This window comes from Lutjanus erythropterus, chromosome 14 (genome assembly GCF_056507025.1).
Source record: "Lutjanus erythropterus isolate fLutEry1 chromosome 14, fLutEry1.hap2, whole genome shotgun sequence".
Lineage (NCBI taxonomy): Eukaryota > Metazoa > Chordata > Actinopteri > Lutjaniformes > Lutjanidae > Lutjanus > Lutjanus erythropterus.
In genome coordinates, this window is record NC_139330.1 from 36,959,076 (window position 1) to 36,978,493 (window position 19,418).

The 19,418-nt window shown below is 42.6% G+C and overlaps 1 protein-coding gene across 2 annotated transcripts in view; it reads left to right on the forward strand.

Moving 5' to 3' along the window:
- Positions 1-19,418, forward strand: part of birc6 (baculoviral IAP repeat containing 6) — a 152,153-nt gene that overhangs the window by 19,077 nt on the left and 113,658 nt on the right. For both annotated transcript variants that reach the window (XM_084735907.1, XM_084735908.1), the window contains exons 6-27: positions 6-88; positions 297-522; positions 637-806; positions 2,801-2,859; positions 2,967-4,643; positions 6,176-6,325; positions 6,440-6,665; positions 7,936-8,096; positions 8,305-8,436; positions 11,179-11,310; positions 11,417-11,583; positions 12,690-12,823; positions 13,039-13,200; positions 13,320-13,451; positions 14,633-14,730; positions 14,829-14,976; positions 15,160-15,293; positions 16,230-16,376; positions 16,458-16,645; positions 17,314-17,622; positions 18,841-18,940; positions 19,188-19,402. In XM_084735907.1, the coding sequence (XP_084592033.1) occupies positions 6-88; positions 297-522; positions 637-806; positions 2,801-2,859; positions 2,967-4,643; positions 6,176-6,325; positions 6,440-6,665; positions 7,936-8,096; positions 8,305-8,436; positions 11,179-11,310; positions 11,417-11,583; positions 12,690-12,823; positions 13,039-13,200; positions 13,320-13,451; positions 14,633-14,730; positions 14,829-14,976; positions 15,160-15,293; positions 16,230-16,376; positions 16,458-16,645; positions 17,314-17,622; positions 18,841-18,940; positions 19,188-19,402 (4,950 nt within the window). The remainder of the gene's footprint in view (positions 1-5; positions 89-296; positions 523-636; positions 807-2,800; positions 2,860-2,966; positions 4,644-6,175; positions 6,326-6,439; positions 6,666-7,935; positions 8,097-8,304; positions 8,437-11,178; positions 11,311-11,416; positions 11,584-12,689; positions 12,824-13,038; positions 13,201-13,319; positions 13,452-14,632; positions 14,731-14,828; positions 14,977-15,159; positions 15,294-16,229; positions 16,377-16,457; positions 16,646-17,313; positions 17,623-18,840; positions 18,941-19,187; positions 19,403-19,418) is intronic.

The window sequence follows — 19,418 nt, forward strand, 5'->3', positions numbered from 1 at the left end:
CACAGCCTGCCTCCACGGGGGATGACAGAGCCATGTGTTTCACCTGCAGTGTGTGTCTGGTCTGCTGGGAACCTACAGATGAGCCGTGGTGAGTGGACTGGATCATTAGCTACCTACTTACAGAGTGTGCACATACAGAGGTGCACATCTGAGTTCAGTGCAAGTCTATTAAAACTGAAACACTTGGTTCATCACGGTTGCCCTCATCATCACCCTGATGAAGGCAAGATACCAGAAACCTTAGGACAGGTTCTAACATTAACATAAACAATGGCTATTTCTGTACTTCTCCCAAGGTCCGAACACGAGCGGCATTCTCCCAACTGTCCATTTGTGAAGGGCGAGCACACACAAAATGTGCCACTGTCAGTGACACTGGCCACCAGTCCTGCCCAGTTTCCCAACAGCCCCGACAGTTCAGACAAGATCGCCTGCTATGGCTTTGGCAGCTGCCCGCAGTTCCTGGCTGCCGCCACCAAGAGGGGAAAGATCTGCATCTGGGATGTCTCCAAAATGATGAAGGTCAGAGCGTCTGAAAGTGGAACACAACACAACATACTGTGTCAAAGATATTGTCTGACAGTAACTGTTAGTGTTTACCCCAGATTGAACAATATGTGATTGTGTGGTGAACAGGTGCACTTGAAGTTTGACATCAATCCGTACGACCCGGCCATCCTGAGGCAGCTGATCCTGTGTGGTGGCGAGCAGAGCCAGCAGACGCTGACCGAGTCTCGGAGACCAACTCTGGCCTGGCTCGAGGAGTCATCCTCCTGCTCTGACCTGCCTAAGCTAGAGGGAGACAGGTGAAACACACACACTCATTCACATAAAGTATACTCGATACCTAACAGATCAGAAAACTGATCGGCTAAAATCAGCTCCTTGTTGTTTACCCATGGACACTGTAATCCTGTTCAGTCTGAAATGGTGAAGCGTTGTAGTTAATGTTGTAGTGTTTGTACGGTGGTGCAGTGTTTCTCTCACTGTTCTCTCTGGGTTCTCCGGCTTCCTCCCACAGTCCAAAGACATGCATGCTAGGTTAATTGGTAACTCTAAATTGTCCATAGGTGTGAATGTGAGTGTGAGTGGTTGTCTGTCTATGTGTTAGCCCTGTGATGAACTGGCGACTTGTCCAGGGTGAACCCCGCCTCTCACCCAATGTCAGCTGGGATAGGCTCCAGCAGCCTGCGACCCTTCTGGAATAAGCGGTTACAGAAAATGTTTGTATTGTGTAGCACAAAGTGGCATGCATTTCAGTGACATTTAAAATATGATATGGGGATTGTAGACACTGATTAACAGTTTCAAATGGCTCTTAATACACACAGTATTTTTTGGGTCAGTGTTTAACGTTGTCAATTAGTAAATTTTGCTCAAGTTTAACTGCTTTCTGAGGGTTTTCTTAGTGTTAGACTAGTTGACTAGTCCAAATTAAATTTTGCATTTAAATGACAGGGAAATTACTCTCCAGGCACAGCCTTAATATGTACAGTGCAATACAGGTTTCTCACAGTAAGCTCTTAAGCACCTTCCACTACCAGTGTATGTTGAATATCAGAGTTATATGTGAGTAGTTCTCCTCTGCAGTGTTACCACTCGATCCACACTTTGTTTAGAACTAGTATATACCTCCATGTGAAATCCAGAAGAACACTTAAATAATGCAAACAACCTCAAGGTTCCAAACAACAAATCCTTGAGGCTGAGGTTGCTGTGGCAACATGTGAACCATGCTGAATAGCAGAGAAGGTAAGAAAGGGAAACCTAACCAGAAAATACAGAGCAGCCACCACCTGTCAACTCTCCAAGAACACAAATATAAAGTTTGTGCTGAATGCTGATGGAGCAGCAGTACACCTAAGAAATGAGACTGGCTCACGAGTCAATCCTACAAGGATGGATCATTAGATTTTCTTTCTCTACCAATACTAAAATGCGCAGGTGCCTTGGTATCTGTATGCAGATAACTGAGGTCATTCTTATTTCAGGTAACATGAAGCTGTAACACAAACTTCTTACAGACAAAGTTAAGACCAAGCAGTTTTCTGTTGCTCTCTCAGATAGGTTTCATGCTTATTTGACATCTAACCACAGCCTGTCAGAGTGTTGGAGTACTGCCTTCCACTGTTTTCACTTCCACAAGCAAAGCCAATTTGCATGTAGCGCATGTGCACCGGCAGCTGCACCTGCAGCCAACTTGGATGCTGCTGGACAATATTTATTGTGGGTTTTTCATAACGCAGTGATCATAAATGTTATAATGATAATTATGAATGTGTCAATGATATTGAAATTGGAAACTAATACTAATCCTGAGGAATTTCACTGTGGTATATCATCGGTGCTGTAGTTTTATCCCATATTTGGAATATTTCTTCCTCTACTAAAAATGAAAAAATTAAAGAAAGAACAGGAAAGCAATTACATGTGCTGCTAATACATATATCACCTGTTCAGTTATGAATGAACTGAAGACAGTTGTAACAGTGAATAACTCCTCCATAACACAATCTTGCTACAGAACGGAACAACAACTGCAACAAAATTGTATTGATATTTTGGATGAATGTGTATGTAGGCATGTATAGTATTCAGAATGTGCCAAGGTATTTTGTGTGTGTGTGTGTGTGTGTGTGTGTGTGTGTGTGTGTGTGTGTGTGTGTGTGTGTGTGTGTGTGTGTGTGTGTGTGTGTGTGTGTGTGTGTGTGTGTGTGTGTGTGTGTGTGTGTGTGTGTGTCAGTGAGTCACAGCTCTCAGTTTGTGTATGCTTGTGTTACAATCACTTGTTCTCTTCCAGTGACGACCAGTTGGAGGATTCAGACAGTGATGAGCATTCCCGATCTGAGTCAGTAACAGGTATGAATATGTGAACTGTTATTATTTATTGTTTTGTGTGTTTGTTTTGTTGTTTTCCATCACTGGACAGGAGAAACCTTAGTACTGTTCTTTTGCTTGTGTTCCAGGCCAGCAGTCCCATTGGGAGAGCATGGACGTGAGTCTTGGGGTGACAGCGTTGAGTGTGCTCCAGCAGCCAGAGAAGCTCCAGTGGGAGGTGGTGGCCAGCGTGCTGGAGGACACGGTCAAGGACCTGGAGGAGCTGGGCGCCAACCCATCACTGAACCAAGCCAAGGCCCACAGCCAGGCCAAAGCAAAGGACAAGGTCCCGGACCACCACAACATTCCCTTTCCCTGCCTTCTAGCTGGAGGTCTACTCAGCTACCGCTCAGCATCTAGCACACCCGTGGCTGGACCCCCACCCCCACCCCCACCCACAGCCCCGCCTACAGCGCGCAGGACCATAGATGGTCCCCTTAGGACTCAGGGCCCTGAGCCCTTCCACCCTGGGCCTCTACAGGATCAGGGCCCCATGGAGATAGAGACTTGCAACCCCCAGACTGCAGCCCAGGAACAGGGTTTCTCTAATCTAGCAGGTTCCCAGCCTTCCAGCCCATCTTCTGTGGCGGCTGTGCGTAGGACTGTGCCCGTGCTGCTGCTCTACAGCATCAGAGAGGTGGATGACAAGTCGTCTGGACAGGTGTTTGCTCAGATGAACAACCTGATGAGTAAGGGGCTCCACGACGAGGGCTTCACCGTGCCACAGATCATAGAGATGGAGTTCGACACACACGAGCAGCTTCTCCTTCAGGATCCCCCTATCACCTACATTCAGCAGTTTGCTGACGCAGCCACTAACCTGGCCGGGTTAGATGGTCACGTAGACAAATGGAGCACACTGGCTGCTGCCACGGTTTCCACGCCTCCTCGACCTGGAGCGCTGGTGCAGTGCCTGAGGCTGCCCAAACAGCTGGAGGAGGAGAACCTTTATGTGGACTCCATCACGCCCTGCTGGGACGGTGTGCACCTCCTGGTCGGCCTGCAGCCATGTGGTGCTGAGTCCCTGAGCGCTACGAACCAGGTGGAGGCTCTCAACAATCTCAACCGCCTGCACTCTGCCCTGTGCAGCCAGCGCAAAGGAGACTCCCTACACCCAGTGGCCAATGGGGTGGAAGGCCACCACCCAGGGGGGTCACCACCTCAGACACCCCTGATCCTGCCACCAGGAGACCAGCAGCAACAGCAGCAGAGGGCCCTGAGTGGTGGGAGCGGAGGTTATCTTGCACTCTACAAGCTCAACTACTCAACCCGTATAGTCACTTTGGATGAGGAGCCCATCAAGGTGCAGCAGATTTGGGACCCGTGTGATGCCATCACATCTCTCATCCTGCTGCCTCCAGATGTGCTGGACAGCAGGGAGGACGACAGTGAGGAGGCTCCTGAGGAGGCTCTCCCCTCAGGATCAAAAGCAGGCTCATCTGGGTTTGGAATGGGACCAGCAGGCTCTGCTGGTGCTGGAACTATGACTGCATGTGGAGCAGCCACAACTAGCTCTAGCGCCACCATCACAAGTCCCTCCACCTCCGCCTCCAGCCACAAAGAGTGCAAGCGGGCGGAGGTGGCAGGCCTGGGCCACCTGGTGGTGACCACTCGGGCCGGCTACATTATGATACTGGACCTGTCCACTTTGGAGGTCCTGGCTAAGGTGGAGCCGCCTAAAAAGGAGGGGTCAGCTGAGGAGACAGACCCTTTTGTCTCAGTCACCTATTGCTCTGGGACCGACCGCCTTTGTGCCTGTACCAAAGGTGAGTGTTTCCCTCCTGCAGACAGCAGTACTGACACCTGGGATGGATGGGTAGTCTGGCTTTAAAGGGTAAATAAAATGTGTTTTCCTCTTAAACAAAAAGGTCTCTCTCTGTAGGAATCCTTTCCATAATGTTGTCAGACACAAAAACAATAACAATCTGAGCCTGTCCATGGCAAAACAAGCACTTTTAGGGGACACACTTTGATGTTGCCCAGTTTCTTTTACCAGTTGCATTTCTTTCCCTCAATACTGGACCAGTTTAAAAATGTTGTCCTTATCACTTAGACACAGAAACATGGGAAAGTAGTAGTAGATATTTTTTTATAGTCAACTATTCACTAATAGTAAGGCCTTTTCATTGACAAACTGGGTGTTTTATATTTTATTTTATATTTTTCTAATACAATTAGTAATTTTTAATTTTTATTAGGGTTAGTCCATCTCTCAAAACCGTATGATTTGTCTAGCCTTTCTGTGGCTCTCACTGATGTTTTTTTTTTATAGTTTTTGGTCAACAATGGAGTTAAATGCAAAGAGGGAAAAGATATATCAGGCTTTTATAAATATACCGTGCTTGTCAGTATGATTGTCTTTTACATTTTGTTGACAGCGAGAAATATAGAAAATAGCTCTAGTGTTATCCCTCTAAAATAATTTAAAAAATGTTTTTAGTCATTCGTTTTTGGTTTGTGTCCTGTGAAGTCTCTCAAATGAACAAAAACTAATAGAGCCCAACCAATAAATTTAGCCAGGCCACTTTATTGTCCCATATTGGCTCATTGCAGGTATACTGTATTGGTGGACATGTAAGTCAATACTTGTTACGAAACTGAAGTACAGAAATAGTGAAACATTTTTTGGGGGTCCTTACTGATATTTTAAACAGTCCAAAATAGTATCATGTCATTGACACAGTAAACTAAGCAAATCTACTATGTACAAAAATATTATCAGATCTGAACTAGAATTGGTATGTGAGTATCACTATCATCTTTAAAAAGCCTGTATCGGTCAGACTAAAAATTATATAATAAACTTCAGTTTACAGTCTCTACTATAATATTGAAACATTTTGTATGGTTCATAAACACTTTACAAGATTATACATGCACAATGTAGTACAATGCAGAGTAAAGCAAAATGGTCAAAACATTTGAAGCATTATCAGCTTACCTAAAATTATTCTGTTATTATACAGTATTCAGTTGTTCAGTCAATGTGTTTTGTTGGATGCATTAAACATTTACACCATTTTACTAATTGCTCCCAATGTCCGTTACTGTATTTACTGACATGCACCATTTGATGTTATGTTGATGTTTTCACTCTCATTGGGAATGCACTGTGATATGAGTTGTTTTTTTGTGTTGGTTTTTCTGGGATTCCACGAGTGATTTCTCCTTTTGAAAAAGTAAAAATAACAAAACAAAACTTGACCTGAATAAACTGTGTAGATAAATAAACGTATTTAGTTATTGGTTAAATGAAAGTGATGGTAGCTATTCATTTTGTTTCTGCTCTCCTCTGAAGGTGGAGAACTTCATTTCCTTCAAATTGGAGGTGTGTGTGACGATATAGATGATGGAGACATGTTTATTGATGGCCCCCTTTCTAAAGGGGCTGAACTGCTGCTTGAGGGGGCCAAGCCCTCCTCCAACCCTTCTAGCCCCGGGATCACAGGTAGAAATGACATGAGACACCTTGATCTTTCACTGAACTCCACAACGCAGTCTTCACTTCGCCTCTCAGTTGAGCTGATGCCCCACATTTGTCCCCCAACTTGTCTTTGTGCAGGAGTGGACCTTCTGGTGGACCAACCACTGACCACGGAGAGCCTCATGTCCCTGGTGGAGCTGACACGCTTTGAGACATTGACTCCACGCTTCTCAGCCACAGTGCCGCCATGCTGGGTGGAGGTGCAGCAAGAACAGCAGCAACGACGGCACCCACAGCACCTTCACCAGCAGCATCATGGAGACGCAGCTCAACACACCCGCACCTGGAAGCTTCAGAGTGACAGGTAGCTGCTTTTAACTTCTTTTGTACTTGCATACATCTCGTAGGCTCACATTTTTCATTTTTTTCATTTTAGAAATTGTATAGTATATGGTAGTCTTAAGGTAAGGACATGTTTTCTATAGAGTTTATTTAAAGGAACTGTCTTATTGTATTAATTGTCGTGGCTCCTTTTGATGCAAGTGGTAGTGTTCCCACTGCCATAACCACAAAATATAACATCAAAAATAAAAATTATCTGTATAAAATCTCCTCCTATTTCTCTTTAACAGGAGACTGTACTACTCACTGTAACTGCTTGAAGAAATGTAAACACAGGCTTGTTTCATCTGATTTCAAGAAGAATCTGACCCTGTGGTAGACATGGTAGACTATGACTACGTAGAAATTCTTCTTCTCATGGGTGGTCTTGTTCGCTTACGTAGGTCATGTGAATGCATCAATATTAATTTCAGACAGTTTCATATAACCAGTGAAAAACTCCTTGTAGTAGCTTTAATTGACAATTACAGTCCAGTTGATTACTGTTTTGTTACTAGCAGCAAGCAAGAGATCGTCATCAAGTGCCATGAGCTCATCTTAGAGTTTGCTCAGATATGACAAATACATTTCCATACATGTTGGTCTGAAGGTTTGCACGCACGCACGCACGCACGCACGCACGCACGCACGCACGCACTCTCCATTAATGGCTTTGCTAGCTAGAATGTGAAGCTCAGAGTGGACACATTTCCTCCAGAGAGGTCATATGCAACTTTGAGGCCATTTTCCAGTTGGTGTTCTGTATGATTGAGACTGATAGGCTGCCAGTCAGTGTGGCAGAGGATGAGGGTTTCAAAACGCTAGATTCAGATTGTTGTCCTGTTGTTGGTTGTTACTCAGTATGGTTGCAAATTCAATTGCATTTCTTCAAAATGCTGTTGTCTTTAGGTAGTTGCTCGGTCTCTTACTGTTCCACATAGATCTCTTGGGATCATCTTATTCAGTTCACTAAATTCGTAAGATGAACTGGAACAGAAAGTGTCTTTAATAGGTATAGTATCTCTGGGAGTGCATTCATTTTTTTCCTCCAGTTTTGGTTTGACATGTCATTCTTTTGGGATCCAAACTTGTACAAATTTAGTAGAGGGGAGTCCTTTGCTCATCTGCATTTGGAGAAGTAGCTTCAAAAACAAATGTTTGGATGGCTGACAGGTGGAAGGGCTCCTCCCATAACCATTCAGCTTCAGTTCTTAAGTTGAATGTCCTGTTGTTGTCTTGTGTTCTTTCTGCAGCTCCAGCTGGGACGAGCATGTGTTTGAGCTGGTGTTGCCCAAGGCCTGCATGGTGGGCCACGTGGACTTCAAGTTTGTCCTTAATGCCAACATCGTCAACATTCCTCAGATCCAGGTCACTTTACTCAAGAACAAAGCACCCGGGCTGGGAAAAGTCAGCGGTGAGGACACTGCTCTGAGATTTTTGTTTATGAAAGCTTTTACTGACTGTTCACTGTAAAGTGCTGCACATATGTAGATTTGATGTACACTATTATATATGTAGATTAATATTTTTTGCAAGTTTGGTGTTGCAAGATTATGTCTTTCCAATATTAGCTAAAAACAGAGGATTTGACTAGTGAATCTTCCTTCTCATGTGCGTTACAGAGACAGCAGTGGACAGACAGATCTCCTTCCCCCTCTCCAATGTCCTCCATGCCAATGGGGAGAGGAACGGCCAGCCTCTGCTGCATGACTTCACAGAGGACATCCAATTCATGGACATAGAGGAGACATCAGGTAAAGAATACAACTACTTAAAATTAACAATTCACAGTAATAGTAATGTCATCAGTGGTGGTGGTGATGACCCTGCACACTGTGATTTGCAAGTGCATTCTCAGAGTCTACAGGAACACCCCCAGCAATGAATGCCAAGATTAACTTGGCCAATTTCCCGTTTTAATGGGGACACTAAAGCTAGTGACCCCAGCTCCTACCATTACAAAGCTCTCCACTGGCCTCAGGACAGTCCTCACACAATCTGGACCAGCCAAATTATAGCTAAACAAAAAGAAAATGACATTAACTACTGGACATCTACCACAAAAACTCAAAACAGATTTCAGTGTCATTTGGCTCCAAACAGACTATCTGAGCATGGTGCCTGATCAGAAACTGAGATAATACATGAACTATGAACAGACTCAGTGATCACAGCCTGGCTGTAGAGACTGGCAGACACAGGCAGACCTGGCTGCCCAGAGAAGTCAGGCTGTGTCAACTGTGTCCACAGTAGGGGTGTCACGGTATGAAATTTTAACCTCATGGTTATTTTGACCAAAATTATCACGGTTTTCGGTATTACCGCGGTATTTTTTAAAAAGTGTGTTGAATACATGACTGTTCAGCAAACAACAGCAATACCTCCATTGTCAAGTTTGTTGATGACACAGTGGTGTTAGGCCTGATCAGCAACAACAATGAAGACAGGCCTTCTTCCTCCACGTGAGCCCTATCATGCACCCTTCCCTTCTCCTTACACATATTCCATGTATATATCCCCCCCGCCACACACACCTCATTTATTCACACATACATCTCTGCACATTATAAGCTGAGCCATCAACTGCATTTCACTACATGTCTTGCATTAGTATTACAAGCATGTGACAAATAAATCCTTGAATATGTTCAGAAGAAATTGATAGTCCTACAATAACATGCAAAATATTTAAATTGTAATTAAGTAAAAACACTAATACCACAATGTAAAAATACCTAAGTAAAGAATGTGAGTATTTTTCCATCAGAGCAGGTCAGTGATCAGTGTTTCAGTGACTCTCTGTGGTTCAGTGAATAGTGTTTTATTTATGGCGGCCCGCCACATTAAAAACATCGGCACCGCGACATGATTTTCTGTTTTTGGAGCTGCGCACCTTTTTTGGTCGTGTCTAGAAGGTAACTCTTTATTTGCACAACTCTCGCGAGATTTGTGTGCGTTATTTCTACTAAAATAATCAAAGTCGCTCGATCTTGCGTGGGTCTAGGGTTCCCTTCTAGACACGACCCTCTCTGTCTCTGTCAAACTAATGACAGCAGACTGTCTGTAAACAGCACGATGTTACAATCTGCAGTGTTTCACACAAAGACTTTATTTGTGTGGACACCCAGGTTTGGTTTGTCACCAATTTTGGCATTTTTATTTTTTTAATTAGTCCGAGAGAACGATGGTATCAGTGATTGATTAGTGATCAGTCTGCCCTCCTCTCCTCCCTCACCTGTTCACTCTGCTGTGAGAAGGTCTGAAAGTTTCTCACAGAGAAACACAGACTCTCCTGTTTTACGTATAGGCCTCCTTATACAGTTGTTTAATTTTATAAGTGCATCTGGTTGGTGTCGATGTCATTAACCATCACGTTAGTTTCTGTTGTAATAAACTCCGTCATTAACAACAGTCTCCTCCACATGCAGCTTCTCTGCAGTTGGTCTGTGCATTTCCTGATCAGCTAAACCAGCGCCGGAAAAACCGGAAGAGTTGCACCAATTAAAATAGAAGTGTACTGTCAGAATTTAAAATCTCTTAATAATTTAATGGTTATGGGTCCGGGTCCATATAGTACAGCATGTGGGTCCGGACTTGGACCGCGGTCCACCAGTTAGGGACCCCTGTTATATAGTAATACACACGTAGTGACTGTCAACTAAAATGGTTAAAACAAACGAAGTGTATGGCATTGTTGTGCCTTCAACTAGCACTCAATAATGCCATGTCTTCATTTCACCGTCTCATCTGAAGTTTGTTAGGGGTTGTAGGCTACAAAGTGTGCCTGCACAGCAACTTCAGCAGACTCAGATGAGATGCTGGAAAGGCTCACGGTGCCTACACTGCGGGCGCGGTAATCCACCGAGATAAATATATATTTTTTGAATTGAAATGGTAATTGTTATAGTCAACATTTTTACCAGGGTTTACCGCTACACAGGTAACCATGACACCCCTAGTCCACAGAGACTGGTGGAGACAGAACAACATTTCCTGCTACACTGTAGCAGATATAAAGATATTTGGGGAAAGTTCCTCACAAAAGTTAAATGTAAACTCAAAGATTTCAATACATTCTCTGAAACCAAAATTAAATATGTTCTGGGGGAAAATAGTGTTATCACCATGGAAACTGCAACATGTGTCTGTGCATGTGACAGCATAAAGAACAAACATAACAGCACATGATAGATGTTGTTAATTCTCCTCACAGCTCATATTTTGCCTTTTTATACCTTTTTTTAAAAAAATTATTTTGTGTTTATATATTGTTAAAATATTGTTATATTCTTTATTCTTTTCTTTTTTTATTTCACCTTCAACATTTACTTTTTACTGTATATAGTATTGTATGTATTGTTTATAATATAATTTTTTTTTGCTTTGATCTAAAATATCATGCCAATAAAGCTGATTAAATTGAAATCAAACTTAAATGTGTGTAATATCATGTGTATTATCCACAGTGAGCTGATGTGCTTGTGTGTTTGTTGTAGGCTCTGTACTGTGTCCATTCCTAGAGGACCACAAGGAGGACATCTTGTGTGGTCCAGTGTGGCTGGCCAGTGGGCTGGACCTCTCTGGCCATGCAGGCATGCTCAGCCTCACCAGCCCCAAGCTGGTCAAAGGTAACACCCGTCACATTTACTCACTGATCCCTGACAGCGAGAGTCAGTCATCCATGAAGTTATGAGTGTGTCAGTGTTTCTCACTTGTCCTGCCCGTCCACTACAGGCATGGCAGGAGGGAAGTACCGGTCCTTCCTGGTTCACATCAAAGCAGTGAGTGACAGGGGGATGGAGGACAGCCCCCGGCCTGTGTTGAGGATGCCCAGTGCGAAGCCTCAGGGCACCAAAGCTCACTCACTGTCTACCCTGCTGCAACGGGCTCAGGCCTCCAAGGTATAAACTCACACTGTCCATGCTTCATCATTCATGATTTTTTTCAAATCTGTCTTACAACAGCGAAGATGCCCATATTAACATGGAAGCAGGTCTTGCTTGCTGTTATAATTTCTCCAGCTCATACTGGCCATTAACAGGGTATTTCAGATTATTTGTTCAAACAGGTGTTTTTTACTGTCCTGATTTGTGGTTATTATTCAGAAACTGCCATATGTGTTTCCAGCTAATGGGTCTGGTGCTTGGGGTCTAGGTCAGAGTAGTTTAACCATGACATTAAGGGGATATTTTGGATTATTACTTCGGAAGTGTGATTGTATGAGGTACTTATTAATAGTCAATAAATTACCTACAGTAGATGGAGGTCAACACACTCCCAGTTTGGAGAAGCAGCAGGAGCACCACTGTATGAAGCTAAGAAATGTTCTGCTGTGTGACAGTGTCAGCAGCAACACATATTTACACATAACTTAAAAACGTATATCAGTTTAAGTGCACACTATATTTAGGATATTTTCACTGCTTTTCCTTGCTGCCAGACAGTTGGGAAAAAAGCAGTTATATATGCCAAACATCACTCTCTCCAAACCAACCAAACTGCACTGGCAAAATCAGTAATTTTACCTTGAATTTTGCCCCTAATTTTACCACTTTCTTTCATTTTATTTGTGCTATTGTGTGACTTGTCTTTTTTCAAGGGTAAGTCCAGATTCACCAAAGTTCCACAGTGACACAAAGAATCTAACAAATAGAGGCAGCAGTAGACCATCAACTCACCTGTTCCACGAGGTGCAATTGCTGGTTTTGCTTAAGGAGTCAAGTTGCTTTAGAGAGTGATATTTGACTTATATAACCACGGTTTCCCCCTGACAGCAAAGTAAAGCACTGAATATATAAATATAATGTGCATTTGAACTGATAGAATATATTTATATCATATTGAGCCTTGAGAACTGTGTTAATTACACCAATAACCTGTGCCTACACATCTACACAATGGTTGTCTTCACGGTGGCACTACCCAACAACAGATTGAGTCAAATTCAGTTAATTGTGTGTTTTTAATTTGTTTGTGTGCGTGTGTGTGTGTGTGTGTGTGTGTGTAGGAGAAGGTCTCTGCAGTGAAAACAGAGAGCTCAGCACCCTCGAAGAAAGTAGAAAACCTGCGAGGCTGTGACCTGCTGCAGGAGGTTTCAGTCACAATCAGAAGGTTTAAGAAGACGTCGATACCCAAAGAAAGGTCAGCTCACTGCTGGTTCTGTTCACACTACTGTCAAAATGTTATCATAATGAACACTATACTATAAGAGTACACATCTGACAGAAGTTAAGGTTGAATTTAGTGTTAACGGTAACAGACATTTAGTCAGCTGACAGTGTCTCCTAGGATTATGTTTGTATCTCCTGGACATTTTGCAGAAGTTAATTTTCTTTTTCTTCTCTCATGCTTTTCAGGGTCCAACGCTGTGCTATGCTACAGTTCCTAGACTTCCATGAGAGGCTGCTGGATGCGCTGTGTCGGCGGACAGAGGGCAACCCGGCCACTGAGCACTCCCAAAGCCTCATCTTGGACATTTTGTGCTGGCTTGCCGGAGTTTTCTCCAATGGACCCTGCAGGTAGGATGAAAGTTGTAGCACAGCAAGTCTGACAGTATCATCTAGGACATCTAGGTCAAACATTAAGTCCACTTTGACATTTTCATAGACAAGTGATATATACTTCGGCTTCCTTTTAGCTTACGAGAAGGAAAGGAGGGGCTGCTGGCAAAAACCCGGACGCGACTGACTGATATTGTGCGGATGTGTTTCTTTGAGGCTGGCCGGAGCACAGCACACAAATGTGCTCGCTTTCTTGCACTTTGCATTAGGTAAGAAACTTTTCATTGATGATGCTTTTAGCTCTTTTCTTCTCTGTGAACATTACAACCCTGTACACCTGGAGCATCCCGGAATCTGAACCTGTGAGGAGCTGTAATGGTTAGGTTCCAGGTTCTGTTGGGTTTTCCAATGTGTTGTCCAAACCAGAACACTGCAGATTTACAGTATGTAAGTATGTGAGGTCACACCATATATGGTGACACTGGGATAGAAGCTCGTATTTTTTATGAGCTGACTTTTAAATGTCAGTATTGTTACATTAACAGAAGATCGCAACCACAGTAGCAGGTGGACAGAGTTAGAGCTGCAATGGTTAGTCGATTGAAGAAAAAAAAAAAGTTTTCAAGCAAAAATGTCAAACATTTGCTGGTTGCATTTTTTTAATGTAAAGATTTACAGCTGTTCTTTGTCATTATGACAGTAATAGAAGAGTCTTAAGATTTTAGACCGTAGTTTGAACAAAAGAAGCAATGTGATATCACTTTGGCCTCTGGGAAATGATTGTGATTTTTCAAATTTTTTGTAACATTTTACAGACTAAGAGATAAACTGTGAAAATAATGTGCATATTAACTGATAATAAAAATAATAATTAGTTGCAGCCTTAGAAAGAAAAGCAAAATGAGCACACAAGACCGATACCAGACCAGCTTCCACACAGCTGACTGGTTCTACAGAGTCTGCTCTATCTCTGTTCCACACTGCCCTGTTCCTTTTGAGTCCAAAGACAGAGAGTTGGTGGTCTGTTGAATCTGTTGAATCTGTTGCTTCTCTGAGTATTTTATTTTCCTCCAGCGGAATGATGTAGTGTAGGTCATGCACTCCAGCTTCTTGTTGGAGAAAATATTTCACTACTTGAAACGTGACTACCTGAATATTACTTATTTAATTCCTTGTCCTGCATTAATTATCAGTTGCATTTTTGGATTCCCCTGGAATCATCTGAGCTCCGTTTAGTGCCACCTCTTGAACAAGGTACAAATGTAGATTCAGGAACTTGCTAACAAAGTGCATACAGTGGAAAGAAGAGAAGAATGTATGATAATATCTACACCTCATGTCATTGGTTGTGAAGTTGCTGTAGTGGAAAAAGCCTACATGATATAGTTACTGTACATGTTGGGTTTGTGTGGTGATGATAATGAACATGCTGTTTGATTCCCCACTGTAGCAATGGGAAAGGGGACCCAAGTCAGCAAGGTTTTGGTGTGAGTCTTCTGAAAGCTCTGCTGGACAATATGCCTTACTTGCCTGCAGCAGCAACAGGTGGTAAGTAACTGACCAACAACACAGACGAGCATACCCTTTCTCCTTCATGACTCCTCAGTATTAGTGTTCTCACCTCTCTCTCTGCTGTCTGCTTTCAGGCTCAGTGTTCTGGTACTTCGTGTTGCTGAACTACGTGAAAGAGGAGGACCTCGCCGGCTGCAGCACCGCCTGCGCCTCCCTGCTCACCGCCATCTCTCGACAGCTGCAGGACCGCCTCACCCCACTGGAGGCACTGCTGCAGACAAGGTATATTCTAACTTCTTAGTTCGGGAGAGGCCTATGTCACCATTTTATTCTGTTATTTAAGTTATATTTAGCAGATGTAAATGGCTCCAATGTCTGCTGGAGTAATGCTCATTTATACCGCTTGACATTGTCTCATTGACGTTTTTATCTAAACACAAATGTCTCCTGTCCACCTCTGTCCAGGTACGGCCTGTACAGCTCTCCATTTGACCCGGTGCTCTTTGACCTGGAGGTCAGTGGGTCCTCCTGTAAGAATGCCTTCAACAGCAGCATCGGAGTCCAGTCAGATGAGATTGACCTCTCTGACATTCTCTCAGGTATTCACATCATATTGCAGTGATGTTATTCAGCCAGAAGATACAAAAAACAGAAAGTATACCAATATAAAAAAAAGAAGTATATTTTTATTTCTATGATTGACTTTTAATTTGTTAATCTGAACATTCTTTCTGATTAGTAGATTCATCTAACAACTAATTTATCTATTATTGTAATGACTTTTAAAAATAATGTTAGATTAATATAACAATGAATTTGCCTAATATTTCAATATTTTATTCAGTCATCATCCTGAAACACATAAAGCATATTGGAATAATGATGATAGTGGCATATTTTAAAATGAGTCTGATTTACATGTCACTGCTTTGTTATGATATCAATTATAATAGACCTTATTTGTCTAAATAAAATACTGGACTTGAAATTCAAAAGGATTGCTGTGACACACAGATGAATTAAATCCCTGGGTGTCATTGCACTCCTTTCCCTGAGATTTTTTACTGCAGCACTTCACTAATAACAAAAACTGAATATGACATGAAATTATTTTGTTACAGCAGTAATATGCAGTGAAGATAATCACTTGCAAATGTCTTTTGTATCAGTGTGGGGGCAGGAAAACAATTATTTAATGATTTACAGACTGTAACCACATTCTTTAATGTTAGTTTAAGCCATTTTCTCTCTCATACATGGCAGTTAAAGTCAGCAGAAAATATAAAACATGACAGTTGTGTATGTGAAAAATGAGTTATCATGCTTGTGTGGGGACAGAAAGTAAATGAGACTTTAAGTCTTGCTGTGGCTGTTGTCTTTACAAAGCACTTCGGTGCTTTCACTTCATCCATGAGCCGCCCCAGCTCCATTGTACTTTGTAATTGTGAGATGGTGAAATGCTGGACAGTGTTGAACGTTTATTTTTAAAGGAGACTCCCTGATGTTGTTTTGTTTTGGGTGTTGTGTGTCTGCAGGGAATGGAAAAGTGAGCAGCTGTGCAGCAGCAGAGGGCAGCTTCACAGCACTAACAGGCCTCCTGGAGGTGGAGCCTTTGCACTTTACTTGTATCTCCACTAGTGATGGCACAAGGGTGGAACGAGATGACGCCAGCATGTTCACTGGTAAACCTGACTTTTCTTTCATTTAACTTCTCTTTGGCTCATCAGTTGCAAGTTGTCTGACCTTATGCTTTTTAATTGCAGTGAGTACGTTTGGCGTGACGCCTGCAGTAGGTGGCCTGTCGACGGGAACAGTTGGTGAAGCCTCTACAGCTCTGAGCTCTGCCGCTCAGGTGGCTCTGCAGTCGCTCTCCCACGCCATGGTGTCTGCAGAGCAGCAGCTGCAGGTCCTGCAGGAGAAACAACAGCAGCTGCTGAAGCTGCAGCAGCAGGTCAAAGATAGTTGACACACAGACTCACACACAGGATTTCACTTTAGTGTTTGGAGAACTGATACTGTTACATTTAAACTTGGCAAATTCAAGTTAAAATTCAGTGAGATATTCTGTGTTAGCAGTGTTTCATTGGTCTCTTTACATTGTAGGAATGTAACAAAACCTAACACTACATGTTGTTATCATCATGGTTTCTTTTTTTCTGCTCATTGTGGGAACTAGTTCCTGGAACTAAATTTAAAGTGCATGTTCCAGACAGGTCATTGCTATTGGTCAACCAGATGTGTCATTGTCATGCTAAAAATGAAGAACAGAGAACTTAACTTGAAAGATGTCCAGGCTGAAAGAAGAAACAAAGTGACCAACCCAAAACATGAGCTGGGGCAAGACTGAAAATCTTGTCTGATTAATATATAATATACATGCAGTGGTTTAATCAGCTTCAGGCTGTGACTATGAAAGGGCTGTCACTCTTGCTCTTGTCATCTGTATTTGTGTGGCAGAAGATTCCCAACAGAAACCGAAGCCGACCATGCAGGATGAGTCAAAAAGAGATATTTAATGTCAAACAGGAGAATCCAGCTGTAGAAATTAGTCTCTAAGGTATTATATTGTTATAGTACCAGTTAAGTGTTCCTAACACCTCTTTGTCTGTTTGAGAACAGAAGGCCAAGCTGGAGGCCAAACTGCATCAGACCACCTCTGCAGCCGCCGCTGCTTCTGGCGTGGGGCCCATCCACAACTCTGTGCCTTCCAACCCCTCCTCTGCTCCTGGCTTCTTCATCCACCCTTCTGACGTCATTCCTCCGACACCTAAAACCACACCCCTCTTCATGACCCCTCCTCTCACGCCGCCCAATGAGGCGGTGTCCGCGGCCTTTAGTGCGGAGCTGGCCCACCTCTTCCCCGGCTCTATGATGGATCCAGGGCCTGTGAATCTGGCTGCACACAAGAACACTCAGAAAGCAAAGCCGGTTAGTTCCATGCAGCCACATTGGTTAGATTATGAAAGCTTCAGTAAAGATTTATATTGACAACATATGATATTTGTGTTTATATTGGTATTGTTCATTCATGTAAATAGACTCTCTGTTTCCACCTCAAACGGTTTTGCCATTTTTTTGGTTCTCAATACCAGCATTGTAAGCAAAAGGGAATCTTTAAGCTCAACAAAAACATATCAAAATTTATTTATATTGTGATAGTGATCAAATGATATAAAGACATTACTGCAATATGTTTTCGTATGTACCCCAGCTCTAGTTTTATATAAAAATGTGTTTATATTTCTATTATAGTAATTTTCTCATTTTCTCAAAGTAAAGAGTTTATAAAGGAGCAATATGTTGTCATTGTGCATTCAAAAATGAGTATAGCAGTCCAGATAGTGGGTTGGAGCCTTAGACTGTACATTATATAGGTTTTAATCCTGTTTAATATACACTCAATGATTGAAGCGTGTTGTTCCCCCCAGCTTCCTTCTCCTCAGACATACAGGCTGCAGGAGCTCATCAGGAGCACAGGATGTACACAAGCTTGTAAATTGACAATAATGACAGTGAGTCCAACAATGAGTTGATCTGGTATTTATAGCTGTCAGTTGTCTGTCGCTGTAAAGTTCTGCCTGTTATCCTGAAAACAAAAGCCCACTGCTCTGAAATAACACACTCTGGACAATGAATTAAGTGGCTGCATGTCTCACTGCTGCCAGACTCCATTAACATTTTTCTCAATTTAACTGTTACAAACATCTACACCCTCTACAAGATTATTAATGATTTCTTAGGACTCATAAACAGACACTTACTGATGTGGTGAACATTAATTTGAACTCTGATTAATGTGAAATGGACATAAAAACAGCTATTTCAGTCAGTTTCAAAGGGGAATGCCATGGTTGTAGTGTTCATGCCAAATAAAGCAAGTATTTCAACTTTACATGTTTCCTTGATCTCTGATGACCCATCATGGTCATTTAATGATTTATTATAGTAGATTTATTGCAGGTTTCTCCTTTTAAAGAAGTATTTGACTGAAACAATTTTGAAATGGTACTGAGCCCATGTATTGCACAGTGTAAAGAAACAAATAACAAAATAGAGTCTATTTATAATTTCTGACAAAAGGTAAACATCTTTTCTTTGTTCTTTTAACCTTTTTAATTGTGAAATGATGGTTTGTTTTTGCTACAGAGTCCCATGGGCAGTGGTCTGGCTTTGGCTATTTCCCAGGCGTCTCACTTTCTGCAGCCTCCTCCACATCAGTCCATCATCATAGAGAGGATGCACTCTGGTATGTCATGTAGCAGTGTTCCAGATTTACCACGTAACTGCTGCTTGAAAATGTTTAATTCAACTTTTACATTCTGAAATAAATTGAAACATGTATGAGTAAACTTGTTGTATGGTAATTGTAATTTCAAATCATGTTGCTACATTTATCTATTTGGAATATGCAGTGTGGCAACTTCATTCATCTTTAAAAGCGAGTCAGATGTTTCCAAAGTGATCTCCCCATATCCACTGTCCCTTCCTCACAGGGGCTCGTCGCTTCGTCACGCTAGACTTTGGCCGCCCTGTCCTGCTGACAGATGCTCTGATCCCAACCTGTGGCGACCTGGCCTCTCTGTCCATAGACATCTGGACTCTGGGGGAGGAAGTGGATGGCCGCAGGCTGGTGGTGGCCACCGACATCAGCACCCACTCCCTCATTCTGCATGACCTGCTGCCCCCACCTGTCTGCAGGTTCATGAAGGTCTGGACTCTGTGTT